This window comes from Nelumbo lutea, chromosome 4 (assembly GCF_056320005.1).
Source record: "Nelumbo lutea isolate HS-2025 chromosome 4, American lotus-T2T, whole genome shotgun sequence".
Lineage (NCBI taxonomy): Eukaryota > Viridiplantae > Streptophyta > Magnoliopsida > Proteales > Nelumbonaceae > Nelumbo > Nelumbo lutea.
Window position 1 is genome coordinate 18,346,868 of NC_142687.1, and position 14,559 is coordinate 18,361,426.

The 14,559-nt window shown below is 41.2% G+C and overlaps 1 protein-coding gene across 4 annotated transcripts in view; it reads left to right on the forward strand.

Moving 5' to 3' along the window:
* Positions 1 to 14,559, forward strand: part of APC2 (anaphase-promoting complex/cyclosome 2) — a 57,708-nt gene that overhangs the window by 25,309 nt on the left and 17,840 nt on the right. For all 4 annotated transcript variants that reach the window (XM_088986258.1, XM_088986259.1, XM_088986261.1 and 1 more), the window contains 2 exons: positions 4,004 to 4,296; positions 4,501 to 4,572. In XM_088986258.1, coding sequence (XP_088842384.1) covers positions 4,004 to 4,296; positions 4,501 to 4,572 — 365 coding nt within the window. The remainder of the gene's footprint in view (positions 1 to 4,003; positions 4,297 to 4,500; positions 4,573 to 14,559) is intronic.

A 14,559-nucleotide genomic window follows, 5' to 3' on the forward strand; every position in this document is an offset into this window, starting at 1 on the left:
AAGAAAATTCTAGAGAACTGTTGAAGGAGAGGGAGAAGGAGATATTCATCTCAAGCACTAAGGTGGTTGGTTCTGGTTCTCAGAAAGTTGAGGTGAATGTGAGGTTGAAGGTTGACGACGAAGACTTGGGGGAGGGGAATTCTAAGAGAGAAGATTTGGGTGCAACTCACTTTTTTGAAAAGAATGCGACATAGTTTTCAAGGCGCCAAGGTGAGGCTAGGCAACAGGGGGGCGCCTTGTCGCCTAGTCGCCTAGGCGATGAATTTTTTTAGGTAAAAACCACATATTCTAGGGTAGTTCCCTAGATTTCATAATCATCTTTCCTTGATAACTATCCATAATTTTCTTAGAAAATTATAAACTTCATGTTTAAGTGTAGAAAATCAACATATTTATGAAAAGAAAAAGAAGAAAGAAAAGAACATTCAAAATATTGGGGCTGAACCCTTATTTTTGTTATAGGAAAAGAAGTTTGTGTTGATCAGACAAAATTTTAAGTTCTTCCCTTACTTATTGGTTCAGATTTTGAAGTTTTTGAGGGTTCAATACAGCAATTAGAATGTTTGTGTTGATTAAACCCTAACAAATAAGAAAATAATAAAAACAAATTAGTTTATAAACACAAAAAAATGATTTTTTTTGTTTAATAATGTCTATTTTATAATTGTAATCTCGAAAAAAAAATAATATAGAAGTACTTTATAAGACAATATACAAAAACTACTTGGCAATTGGGCGAGACGAGCCTCCAAGGGTGCCTTGTCGCCTAGGCATCGCCTTGACAACTATGGAATGCGATATTTGAATTAGAAAGGATCAATGCTAACAAGGATGCTTCTTCGATGATGGAGAAAATTCCTAATGTAGTAAGAAGATTCACAAGACGAAAAACTAATCGAACAGTGTAAGTTTCAAAAGTATTTGCTAGATTAAAGTTGGGAGTATTTTGGGCGGGGCCAACGAAGAAAGGGAAGAAGATAAAGAAAGCCTTTCAGATAAGAAGTGGGAGTTCTGTTTTAGGCATCAGATGTGTTGAGGAAATGGGTAAAGCTTGATGTCTTCATGATGGACTTGGGTTTTTGGGTTAGGATGTTTGGGTTTACCCCTTGGAGATAACCCTAGATTTGCTAGCTTTTGGTCTCTGGTAGTGGAAAGGATTGAGAAACATTTGGTGGCATGGAAAAGGAGCTATATCTCATTGGGGGGGGGAGAATAACCCTAATTAAATCTATTTTAGCAAATCTCCCAATGTACTACATGTCAGTGTTTAGGATGCCACAAGGGATAGTGAGGAAAATTGAAAAAATCATGAGGGATTTTCTCTGGGAGCTTGAGTAAAAAAAAAGAAGGATCATTTGGTTAGATGGGAAAAGGTGAGGAAATTGAAAGAGGAAGGGGGTTTGGGAATAGGGAATGTTAGACTCAAGATCAGGCTTTGCTTAGCAAATGGCTTTGGAGGTTTCCAAAAGAAAATGAGAAATTATGGCACAGAGTGGTTGCAAGCATTCATGGCATGTTGAGCAATGGATGGGATGCTAGATGTCTCCATAGGGCTAACTTGGCTGCTCCCTGGAAGGCCATCCATGATGTTCTCCCTACATTCTTAAATTTTATCAGGCATGAATTGTCATCTGGTAGCAAAATCAGATTTTGGGAAGATGTGTGGGTCAGGGATATTCCTTTGGGTGAGAAATTTCCTTATCTTTATGACCTGTCCAGGTTCAAAAGTAAGCCTATTTCTCCTAAGCCAATCATCTCACATTCCAGGGTTGAATTGGAACTTTGGATTTAATTCGAGCTGTTAGGATTGTTGAGTTCAGTTTGTTTGGGGGAAGGTGGGTAAGATTCTAGAATTTGGGGTCCTAGTGCCGAAGGTTCCTTTTCCTGTAAATCCTTTCTACATTCGATGGTTGCCACACAATCGTCTTCTCACTTTCCAGTCAAAGAAATTTGGTGCCCTCCTATCCCCCCTAAAGTTGGTGCTTTTTGTTGGGAAGCTCTCATGGTTGTATTAACACCTTTGATGTACTTCAAAGGAAAAGACCAAATTGGTGCTTGTCCCCTAACTGGTGTGTCCTGTGTAAATTGAATGGCAAGACTGTTTTCCACCTTCTTATATCTTGCCCTTTTGTCAGTTTTATTTGGAATTGATTTACTTCCCTTTTTGGGTGTAGGTCGTCCTCTCCTGACAGGGTGGAAGGCTTATTCAACCCTAATGGTATCAGTGGTATGACAAGGAGGGGAAGGATTCTTTGGAGGTGCACTAGAGCAGCAATACTTTGGATCATCTGGGAGGAAACAAATGATAGGATATTTGAAAGTAAAGAAAAATGCAAGGAAGCTTTAGTTGAAACAATAACATTGAGGGTGGCTCATCGGGTAAAAAGTTTGAAGCTGTTTTCAACTTTCAAGGTTGAAGATTTGGTCCCCTCCAACAGAGGGTTGAACTTGGTTGAGACTTGGTCCCCTCCAAGTCTATGAGACGACAGTTTGTTGAGACTTGGTCCCCTCCAACAGAGGGTTGGAAGAAGCTAAACTTTGATGGGAGTTGTGTGGGTAACCCAGGCCCTTCAGGTATTTGGGGGGGGGGCATTAGAGACGAAAATGGTTCCATCATTGTCCTGTACTCCGGTCCTGTGGAGGTAGGTGATGTGACAAGGGCAGTGTTTCTAGCTGCAGTTTATGGGGTTGAGAAGGCTAACGAGTTGGGGATCAATAGACTGATCATCGAGGGAGATTCAAAAACTGTGATAAAATGGTTGCAGAAAGGGGAAGGGGTGACATGGAAGTTGAAGAATGAATTCAGAAGATTTAAATGGATGTCAAGGAACATGTGAATTCAGGTGGGATGGGTAAGGAGATCCGGCAACAGTTTGGCGAATAGCTTAGCAAAGCAAGGGGTTCAAAGAACAGATATGTTTTGGGCACTTTTGTAATTCTGTACTGGGTCAGCTTACTATGCTGATTTCTTTTGTAACTTATTGTTGTATCCTAAAGTATTTTAATCAAAAAAGAAAAAAAGGATGTTTCCATTGTGTTAAGGTAGGGGCTGGGAGGGTTGGGTGGGATTGCTTATTTATGTTTGCTTCTATGTGTTCTGTGGATGGAGGTTCTTGTGATATTTGATTTGGGTTTCTTGTAGCTGTAATTAGGGTGGGGGTTTTCAGGATGTCAGTGGTGTTTTCAGGGTTAATTGTCTTAGGGGTTAAGTTGAAAGTCTTAGTTTTTCCTTTATTGGGTAATTTCTTGTCACCCTGATGTATCCTTTTTATTCTGTTTCCTTTATAAATTTTCTTTTCTATTTATCTTAAAAAAATGAAAAAGAAAGAAAGAGAAAAAAATAAAGAAAAAAGAAAAGGAAAGCTAGGGGGCTTTGCCCCCAAACCCCCTGGCTTACGCCTCTTAACTATGCCTCATGTCATGCCTCCGCATTTAAAACATTGGCTCACACTGGTGGAGTTACCCTTTTGACAACAAAATCTTTGAAATGTTTTTGAGACCTAATTCCCTGGGTGGATTATTGTTAGTTTTGATGTTTGTGTGGGATACTCTTTCCCTACATGTATATTTCTCATGGGTTAATCTTATCAATTCTGTTACCAATAAAATGAAAAAATTATTCTCTTCTTTTTTGGAAAGACAAGTTAATGGCCTTTTTCTGAGCTAAAAATTCAAAGACTTTCATCCGTTAAGATGCTACAAGTTACCAATTCTGTCATAGGCCTGTGGTTTTCATAGATTTAGATCCATAACAATCAAGTTTTAATAATTTTGCAAAAAGAATTGTTTACAAGTCCAGTACTGCCAAACACTCCTTACGAAAATCTTAGGCTGGCCCAAGCCACCTAGGCCCCTTGATTTATTTGTCTTACACATTCCCCAATAAAATTGTCTTATCTGCAGCCTGGGCTATTGTGATTTGTTGGGGGTGATAGAGCATGAAACTTTTGCATGTTTAAAAGCCTAAGTACCCCTTACTGTTTTCTTTGCTATTTTGTTCTAGAAATACTCCGCATATATTTCAAGGGAAGGTTGGAAGAATTGAGTATAATGATGTCTGGTGAATATGAAGATGATATTGAAACTGAAGTTAAGGATGAAATGGATTTGGATGAAAGAAGCAAATCCTCATCTAGAGCTGGTGAAATGGATATTGATGAAATTTGTCACAGGACAAAATTTTCAGAGAATAAACTGGTGAGAAACATTGGTAAGGTTGTTCGTGATTTGAGAAGTCTTGGATTTACTTCAATGACTGAAGATGCCTATGCTTCTGCTATATTTCTGCTATTGAAGGTGAGTACCCATGCCTCTATGCACTAGGCATTTGGTCATTTTAGTTGATTTTAGATATTTTCCTCTTTCCTTCTCAATAGTGAGCCAAACGTACATTTTATAATTTTGTGTTCTGATAATTCTGAATCACTTATTTTAAAAGTACTCCATCTTTTTGTCTAAATTTATCATCTGCAATTAATAGCATCCATGTTTTTGTGGCAGACTAAAGTTCATAGTCTGGCTGGTGATGATTACAGGAGCTCTGTTCTGGAGTCCATCAAAGAGTGGATTCGGGTAATCCTTTGGTTTCTGCTACTATTCGATATTTGGTTCATAAAAGTGTATATTTATTGATCAAAAAAGAAAGAAAGAAAGAAAGAAAGAAAGAAAGAAAGAAAAATGGTGTACTTATTAACATATGTATTAACTTTCTATGTGTGGACATTATGCCGGTCCTGGTCCTCATCCATTTCATGAACATCTGAGCTTTTGTATCTACTATAACCTGAATATGTTCATTAGTTAATCAAGATTTACATCTGTTTATTTCTTGCTTTTTTAGGAAGTTAAAAATTTTGGTTTTCTTTTTCTCTGTAAAGAAACTAAATTGAAAGTTAAAGTAATATGGATTAGGAATTAGATTCCCAATATGGAAAGACGATCAGGTAACTGTTTATTTTCTTGCTTTTTTTTGAGCAAAAGGTAAAAGTACTATTGTATTCATTGTGTAGAGCACCATATACAAAACATAGAACCGCTTAACGAGTTTAGAGTATTAAAGTATTCACAATTTTATTTCCACAATGAACAATGCGGACTATAGTTTTTTTATCAATAATTGACAGAGAATTTAATACATATTGTACTGTGCTATCCCTTACTCCATGAGAGCCCTCCAATCATACATAGATCTGGTTTTAGCCTAATGGATATTCTCCCAGCACCAGAAAATCTGCCAGATAGTTGGCTGATTGAGGGATCTAGGAGTTCTGCTTGTACACTGTTGAAGAGGTGTCTTGCTTCCCTAATCTGGTATTTCAGATCCCAAAGTCCATCCATTTTCTCTCTTTAACCAGCTGATAATTATTTTTAAGTCTCCTACAAGCAATCCTAAGAAACTAGATGTTTAACCATAGCATTTGATTCATTGAAGAGTTAGGTGCAGGAATGAGTTGGATCAGGTTGAAGCTCACCTTGATGTGGCAATGCAAAATCTGGACCTGACTCATTTGTCAGTTGGATTTTAGATATACCAACTTGAGCTTGCGGAAATCTAGGAATGTTCATTGTTGATTTATTTCAGCTGAGTGACAACCACATGCAATCTAGAAGAGCTCAGGGCAGACCAAAAGGGGTATAAGTTGAATAGTGAAAACTGAGAAATGGTTTAAGGTTAACTTAATAATGAACATGGCACTAAACAGAAAGGAATGGTGGAACAGGATTCATGTAGTCAATCCCATATAGTTAGACAAGGCTTAGTTGGGTTGAGTACAACCACATGTTTGGCTCTAGTCAGTCAACAACCTTGTTAGTGAAGGGATAGGATATCCATCACATGGATGCCCAAATCTTGTGGAATGGACTGGGCGAATTTCAAAAATTTCTCCCATCTTTGCAGGGAATCGAATTCTCTATTTTAGAAAAACATATTTTTCAAGGATCAATCTTGAACCATTAACCAAACCAGATCTGAACCAAAAGGAGTAAGAGGGAGGATGTACTTGATACAAAGAAACAGTATCTCCCAATGGAGGTGTTCACACCCAAGGAAGGATCCAAAATTTGCTCCCACTGAAGATGGCGCAGTGTAGGATGGAGCAGAATCAACAATGTTCTTCCAAAAGAACTTGACCCTTCGCAAGAATCAACAGGATGGCTTATGAATATAGCTCCAACCAATCTTTTCCCTAAAAGACTGGTATCAAGATCAAATCTTGATTACTCCTGTAGAGAGTAGGAGATCGAACTACTGGAGGTGGTGGCTGCAGGAAGGAGGCGGCAAGAGAGTATTCGCAAGGTGCAGAATTCTCTCTTCTTGTGATTTCAGCTCTGAAGACAAGAGTTTTGGGTTGCATATCTAAAGGCTGCCGCCCCCTCCTCTTTTTATAATCTTAAAGGGATCAATTCCTAATCCCATTAGAAGTTGCTGATCCAAATCATATTTGGATTAGAAGTCCCTTTAAGTGATAAGGGATAACCCTTATCTTATCTGAAGATCAGATCAACCATCTCCTAATCTAATTAGGAGGCTTCCAGATCTAAATCTTATTTAGATCTTGGACTCTCTAAGTGGATAGGGTCTAGGCCCAATCCTATCAGCTGATCCATCTCAGAATTCACCCGTTTTTAATTGACTGATCAAATCAGCCCAGTTTGAAATGGGCTTAAGGCCCATTTAAGTTATGTATTCACTTAGCTTTCCAAACTACTGCCCAGTTGGGCTTCCTTGTATGGCTTGGGACCCAAACATTGATCTACACATCAGCCACATGGGTTCGGTCCAACCTTTATTACAAGGCCTGGCCGAATGCACTGTTATGAACAATGCACCCCTTGAAACCCATCAAATGGGCTCTATGGGCCCAACACTTACCCTAAGTGGTCCCTGGGCCAAACCACCTTGTAATACCCAGGGACTGTGGGCATATGCAAGATTAGCCCATCAGGTATTATCCTCAATGGTCTTACACTTAACCTCTCAGCCCATAATGATCACACACTGCCCGACAAGAGAGGACCTCTCCCTCGGCTGCAAGGAACAGTGTTGCACTCTCTGCTTATATGGATCCTGTGAATTAAAACCTTTTGCAAATCATTTCGAAACCATAATGTTAGCGTAGGGGTATTTCTGTCTTTATACCTTGATTGATGTTGCTGATCTGTAATGTTGTGTTGAAACATGTGCTCTTAACTTAAGTAAGGGCACATAGGTCTTTTCAGTTATGTTTTAATAATAATATAAATACTTACTGGCTGACTGGGAGAAGTTAGATTGACTCTTCCAGTTTGAACCAGAATTCTCTCTTCTCTCTTTCTCTCTTTCTCTATCACTTTTTCTTCTTCTACATAACTGAACTCAGTCAGGCCGAACTCTAAGGTAGACCTGAATTATAACATGGTATCAGAGCAGGTTAAATCTGCCTAGATTTCTGCTTGTCTAGGGTTCATTCTCTGCGCACCCTATCTAGGGTTTTCCTCTTTTTTCTGTGTTCGATTGGAGATAAGGGAAAGGGCTGAAAAGGAGTGATCGCCCTCTTCCCTTGGGGGTCTCTATGCCTCCAATCAGGTCGTATGTGGTCAGTTGCTGTGATTTCTGAGATCGCCCTCTCCTAGTAGAGGAAGAATAGAGGGCCGAACTGTGTGTGGCTGTTGTGTGTGAAGCGACTGTTGTGTGTGGACTGCTCTCCTGCTAGCATGGGTGTTACTTCAGCGATAAGGTAAGAGATTTCAGTTCTTGATATCAGTTATGGATTAAATAGGAGGTGTGTTTCAGATCATTTGCTAGTGTTTCGGCCAGTAAGAGCTAGGGTTTATGCTGGTTTCTTTGTACATGTTGAAGGAAGAGATATGATCATATAGTGGTGAGATTTCAGGTAGTTGTAGGAGCAGGGTTTGTGGTGTAAAGAGCACACATTCTGACAACAATTAGTGCTGCAATCAGTGTGACAGGTGTGACCTAGTGGTGTGTAGTGTGCAGATCTCAATGATAATAGAATTCAGCAAGTGTGCAGAATTGGTGATAACATAATGGGAGACAATAATGATTATAAACCTAGTGTGATGGTGCCTACAGACTACCTGAATGTTTAGATGACCTCCATTAAGTTAAATGGAGAGAATTATGTGCCTTGGGCTAAATCCGTTGAAGTCTTTCCAAAGGCAAAGAAGAAGGTAAAACATATTAGAGAGGAGAAACCCTCCTCTGACTCTCACGAATATGAAGATTGGGAGCAAGAGGACGTTCAGATCATCACATGGTTGTGGAACAGTATGGAACCCAGGATTAGTGTGAACTTCATGTTTCTTGATACTGCCAAAGATGTGTGGGACCATGCAATCAGAGTCTAGAGGAGTACTATGCCAAAATGAGGAACATACGTAATGAGTTGAATGTCTATCATCCTCTCACTTCTAATGTCAAGATTCAGCAACAACAGAGAGAACAACTTGATGTGACTAGATTTTTGGTGGGACTAAAGTCTGAAAATGAACCAGTACGGGCTCAAATATTTGGGGGATCAGCTCTTCCGTCCCTAGAAGAGGTATTTGCTCGACTTCGGAGGATTTCTATCGGATCTACTGAGAACTCTAATATCTCAGATAGATCTGCCTTTGCTGCATCGAGAGGCCGTGGTGGTAGAGGTGGAGTTCGGGGAGCTCAGTTTGGCCATGGTGTTGGTAGTGGTTCTGCATATGGTCGAAGTGGCAATGGTGGGTCTACTTATAATCGTGGTGGTGGTCGTACTGGGAGCAGAGATTCAGGGGGAGCCCGTGGTAGAGGACGTAGCTCAGGCTCGAGGAAGTGCACTCATTGTGGTATGGATGGACATACCATCAACTATTGTTATGATTTACATGGTCCTTCCTCAACCTGGGCCAATCATGCTGCGACCGGTGACTCAAGTTCCAGCTTTAAACAGGAGAATCATTCATCTGACGAGTTGCCTCCTACACCCACAGATGATCCCATGAAGGAGATGGTGAGTGTTCTCCGTGATGAATATGAGAGGTTTATCCAAGCACAGCAGAACACGACTTTTGCTCACTCATATATGGCTTGTCTGGCATCTACACCCAATCCCTGGATCATTGACTCTGGAGCCTCCGATCACATGACTGGAACTCCAGGTGTGTTTTCCTCCTTATCTCATTGCTCAACATCACAATCTGTCACCCTTGCTAATGGTTCCACATCCTCAATTTGTGGTGTTGGTAATGTTGACCTAGATCCTGTATCCCTCTCATCAGTTTTGTATGTTCCTAAATTGCCTTTTAACCTTATGTCTGTTAGTAAGCCGACCAAATCACTTAACTGCTCCATTACCTTTTCTCCTTCTATATGTGTCTTTCAGGATCTCAAGACGGGGATGAAGATTGGTGGAGGGCATGAAGCAGGTGAACTGTATTATCTTGATGGTGGTGGTGGTAGAACTTCAACAGTTCTCCAGTCATCTCTTTCTCCTCTCCAGTGGCGCTGCCGATTTGGTCATCTGTCGCTCAAAGTCTTGAAGTCCTTGGTTCCGTCCTTGAGTCAGCTTTCTGTTTTGGATTGTGAGTCGTGTCAGTTTGGGAAACACCATCGTGTTCCCTTTAGTTTTAGGGTTGATAACCGTGTGTCGAGTCCTTTTTCTTTAGTTCATTCAGATGTTTGGGGTCCTTATAAAGTAATGTCATATAATGGATACAGATATTTTGTCATTTTTGTGGATGATTTTTCAAGGATGACGTGGCTCTATTTAATGAAAGAAAGAAGTGAATTGTTTACCATTTTCCAAAAATTTTATGCTGAAATTCGTAACCAATTTGGTATCCACATTAAAGTTTTTTGTTCTGATAATGGCCGCGAATATTTATCCTCATCATTTCAGGAATACTTGGACCAATACGGCATTATACATCAGACCTCGTGTACCTACACCCCACAACAAAACGGGGTGGCTGAGAGAAAGAATCGCCATCTCCTTGAAACAACAAGATCCCTAATGCATCACATGCATGTTCCCAAACCTTTTTGGAGTGATGCAGTGCTTACCTCTTGTTTTCTGATTAATCGGATGCCCACGTTTATCATTGATGGTCAGTCTCCGTTTCAGGTCTTGTTTCCCTCTTTGTCTCCGTTCCCTCTTACGCCGATAGTTTTTAGGTGTGTTTGTTTTGTCCATAATCTGGGTCCTGGGAACGACAAGTTTGATGCCTGTTCTCTCAAGTGCATCTTCCTTGGCTATTCTCGGACCCAGAAAGGGTATAGGTGTTACTATCCTGGTTCTCGACGGTCCTTTGTGTGTGCTGATGTCAGTTTCTTTGAGTCTATTCCGTTTTTTTTTGGGTCTGGTGATGCTTCTTCCTCCTCATCACCTCCTCCCCTTCCACTTCCCGTTGTCGATCCTCAGTTTGTTCCAGTTGTGACTAAATCCTTGCCTCCGGTGCCACCACCTGTTGAACGCCCACCTATCCGTCATGTGTATACACATCACCCATGTGCACCGGCTACTACTCCTCCAGCTACATCTCCGTCGACGGATCCGGCACCAGAACCTCACTTGGCATCTGAGATTGATCTACCCATTGCTTTGCGGAAAGGTAAACGTATTTGCACCCTTCATCCCATTTCTAATTATATTTCTCTTACTCACCTTTCACCTTCCCATCGCCAGTTTGTTACCTTGTTATCATCAGTTATTGTTCCTAAAGATGTCCAGGAAGCCCTTGCCTCTCCAGGGTGGTGCCGTGCCATGGAAGAAGAACTCTCAGCCCTTCATCATAATCATACTTGGGACCTCGCTGCTCTTCCTCTTGGGAAGCAAGCTATTGGTTGTAAGTGGGTTTATACGGTGAAGTATCTGCCTGATGGTAGTGTTGAACACCTGAAAGCGCAATTAGTTGCAAAAGGGTACTCCCAAACCTATGGCATTGACTACACAGAGACCTTCTCACCGGTTGCTAAGATAGGGTCAGTTCGTGTTGTGATCTCTCTTGCAGCCATGTATGAGTGGCCACTATATCAGCTTGATATCAAGAATGCCTTTTTGCATGGTGACTTACTGGAGGAGGTCTACATGGAGCAACCTCCAGGGTTTGTTGCTCAGGGGGAGGATGGTAAGGTGTGCAGACTAAGGAAGGCTATATATGGGCTTAAATAGTCTCCTCGAGCATGGTTTGGTAGGTTAAGTGAGGTGGTAAAGAAGTTTGGCATGAAACAGTGCAAGGTTGACCATTCTGTATTTAGTCATGACTCTCCGGGAGGAAAAATACTATTGGTGGTGTACGTAAATGATATTGTTATTACTGGGAATGATAACATTGGTATTGATAGGCTGAAGACTTATCTGCATGATAACTTTCAGACAAAGGATCTGGGTAAACTGAAATACTTCTTGGGGATAGAGGTAGCCAGATCCAAGTATGGGATTAACCTGTGCCAGAGGAAGTATGTGCTTGATTTGCTGGAAGAAACAGGCTTGTTGCGTGCCAAACTAGCTGAAACACCCATGGACACAAATACCAAGCTAAGCAGTGATATGGGTGAAGTGTTTGAAGACCCTGGCAGATACCGACGACTTGTGGGCAAATTGAACTACCTAACCATTACTAGACCAGACATCTCATTTGCAGTTAGTGTGGTAAGCCAGTTCATGCAAACACCTCTGACTCCTCATTGGAATGTGGTTCTGAGAATTGTGAAGTATCTAAAAGGGGCCCCGGGTCGCGGTCTGATATACAAGAGTGGGGGAAAACTTGAAATAGAAGGGTATTCTGATGCTGATTGGGCCGGTTCTATGTTTGATAGGTACTCTACTACAGGCTATTGCACGTTTCTAGGAGGTAACCTGGTGACATGGAAAAGTAAGAAGCAGACGGTTGTGGCAAGAAGCAATGCAGAGGCAGAATATAGGGCTATGGTGCATACCGCTTGTGAATTAGTGTGGCTAAGGAGCCTTCTACAGGAAGTAGGGTACAACATTAACACTCCAATGAAGCTCTATTGTGATAATCAGGCTGCAGTTCATATCTCCTCTAATCCAGTTTTTAATGAAAGAACCAAGCACATTGAGGTTGACTGTCACTTTGTGAGGGAGAAGGTGCTGAATGGAGCTAGACACTACACATGTTAATATAGGAAATCAGTGGGCTGATTTATTTACAAAAGGCTTGAGTCGGGGAAGAGTGGACTACATATGTAACAAGTTGGGAGTATATGATATATACTCACCAGCTTGAGGGGGAGTGTTAGCGTAGGGGTATTTCTGTCTTTATACCTTGATTGATGTTGCTGATCTGTAATGTTGTGTTGAAACATGTGCTCTTAACTTAAGTAAGGGCACATAGGTCTTTTCAGTTATATTTTAATAATAATATAAATACTTACTGGCCGACTGGGAGAAGTTAGGTTGACTCTTCCAGTTCGAACCAAAATTCTCTCTTCTCTCTCTCTCTTTCTCTATCACTCTTTCTTCTTCTACATAACTAAACTCAGTCAGGCCGAACTCTAAGGCAGACCTGAACTATAACACATAATATATATACTTTCATATAAAATATAATTTGCAAAACAAATCTCAACGATTGAAATCGGCTACCGGCAGTCTTGGTTTCCATCAATGAGAGTGCATCCCCGATCATTACCTTTGTCCGACAAAGGGGCTGATCTTGTCACTATGATCACCCACTCAGATGAATTCTCAGACTGTCCCAACATACCCAGGTTTTGACCCCCGCTAAGGATCTCACTGATTGGTATATCTAAGACAACCCAATCCGACACCTAGTGCAGTATCATAATCGAGTCTAGGGGTCGGGTGTGACTTTCCAGTTTTGCCCATCAATCTCCAAGGTCGAGGGCAATACTGGAAATCTGGTCCAGTTCGTAGATTCAATTAATCGTACACTGTATGTGCCTAGGGTCTCACTCTAGCAGTTGAGACAGGCCACCCCAACCGACTTGGTGGCACCACAGTGTCAGCCTTGTCAGGATAGTTCTCCCCAAACCGACCCACTGGCTGTGAATATTCTAAACTAACACGAGTCTCATTAAGTGTCCAGTTTAAGGGTATTACACAGAAACATACCAAGGGAACATGAATCAAATATGCATTTTTATTCATTTACAATAAACTCATAAAGTACATTATCTTGATTGAAGCTAAGGGCATACAAAACTGTCTAACAGTTAGGACCCCAAACATGGAAGAAAAATCCCAAGCCCAACCGGATGGTGTTCTGCTACCAAAAGGAGACAAAGGCACTAGAGTCGAGTATCAAAAGACAAAACCACATGCATGGCCCTCATATGATTGTGTCTATGCCAGGCGCAAATCCCTCCACATCAACCAAAGCCATTGAGCCTATTTAGAGAATCAGAAGTTGTTACGATTATAATCATGAGCATTTGCATATAAATATCGGCATTGCTAATGAGAAGGACAGAGAAATTTTACCCAACTTCTTCCCTTTTCTTCTTGTAGGAGGTTGTGTTCCCATGAAGAACACCTATGTTAGGCAAAAACCTAACAATTGGTATTAGAGCTCGGTATGCTGATCACTGGGTTGTCCTCGATGGAGGACAGTCTCGGTTAATTGGAGATGAGATTTCATCGACTTGAAGGAGATCTCAAGGAGATCAAAGAGTCTTTGGCGCTGGTGGTATCTCAGTATGAGAAATTCAACACATCTAAGAACGTCGGGAACGAGAAAGAAGCGTCGAGTTGTGAAGCCTCTAGGCGATTGGCTAGAATTCCTATCAAAACGGCTAAGTTGGATTTCCCCTGTTTCTTAGGTGAGGATCCTTTATCCTAGGTATTTAGAGCATAAAAATACTTCGACCTGCATTCAACCCCTGGCTATCAACGGGTTTTTGTGGCTTCAATCTACCTAGAAGGGGAAGCCATCTCTTGGTTCTAATGGTATAACTCCTCACACCCTCATTGCTCGTGGGTGGATTTTATCGAGGCATTGTGTGCCCGATTTGGCCCTATTGCATATGAAGACTTGGATGAGACCCTTGAAATACTCAAATAAACTAGCTCGATAAGAGAATACCAAATTGATTTTGAGAAAATAGCAAACAGAGTTATCGACTCGATTGAGAAGGCTCTGGTTGGGAGCTTCATGGGATGCTTGAAGGAGGAGATAAAATTAGAAGTCAAGGCTTGGAAACCCACTACCATCCTAGCAACAACCGGCCTTGCAAGGCTATAGGAGGAAAAGCTGTGCCAAGCCAGGCGGCTAAGTCGATCAGCTAGATCCATTTTTAAGAACCTTAGCCCAAAACCAGGAAACCTTGGTTCTTCCAACACCAAGAATTAGGGCTCATGCCCAACAACTCTTCTCTTCAAGCGACTAACTTGGGTCAAGATGTAGGCCTGCAGAGAAAAGGACTTATGCTATAATTGCAACGACAAATTCGGCCCAGGCCATAAGTGTAAGGCCAAACAAGCCTTTCTCTGGCAAATTGATGATTCAAACAATGAAGAGAATCCAAAATGGGCCCAAGACCCATTAGAAAAGGAAGACGCCATTGACTTGATGATTATGGGGACCCCTAAAATATCACTATAGGCC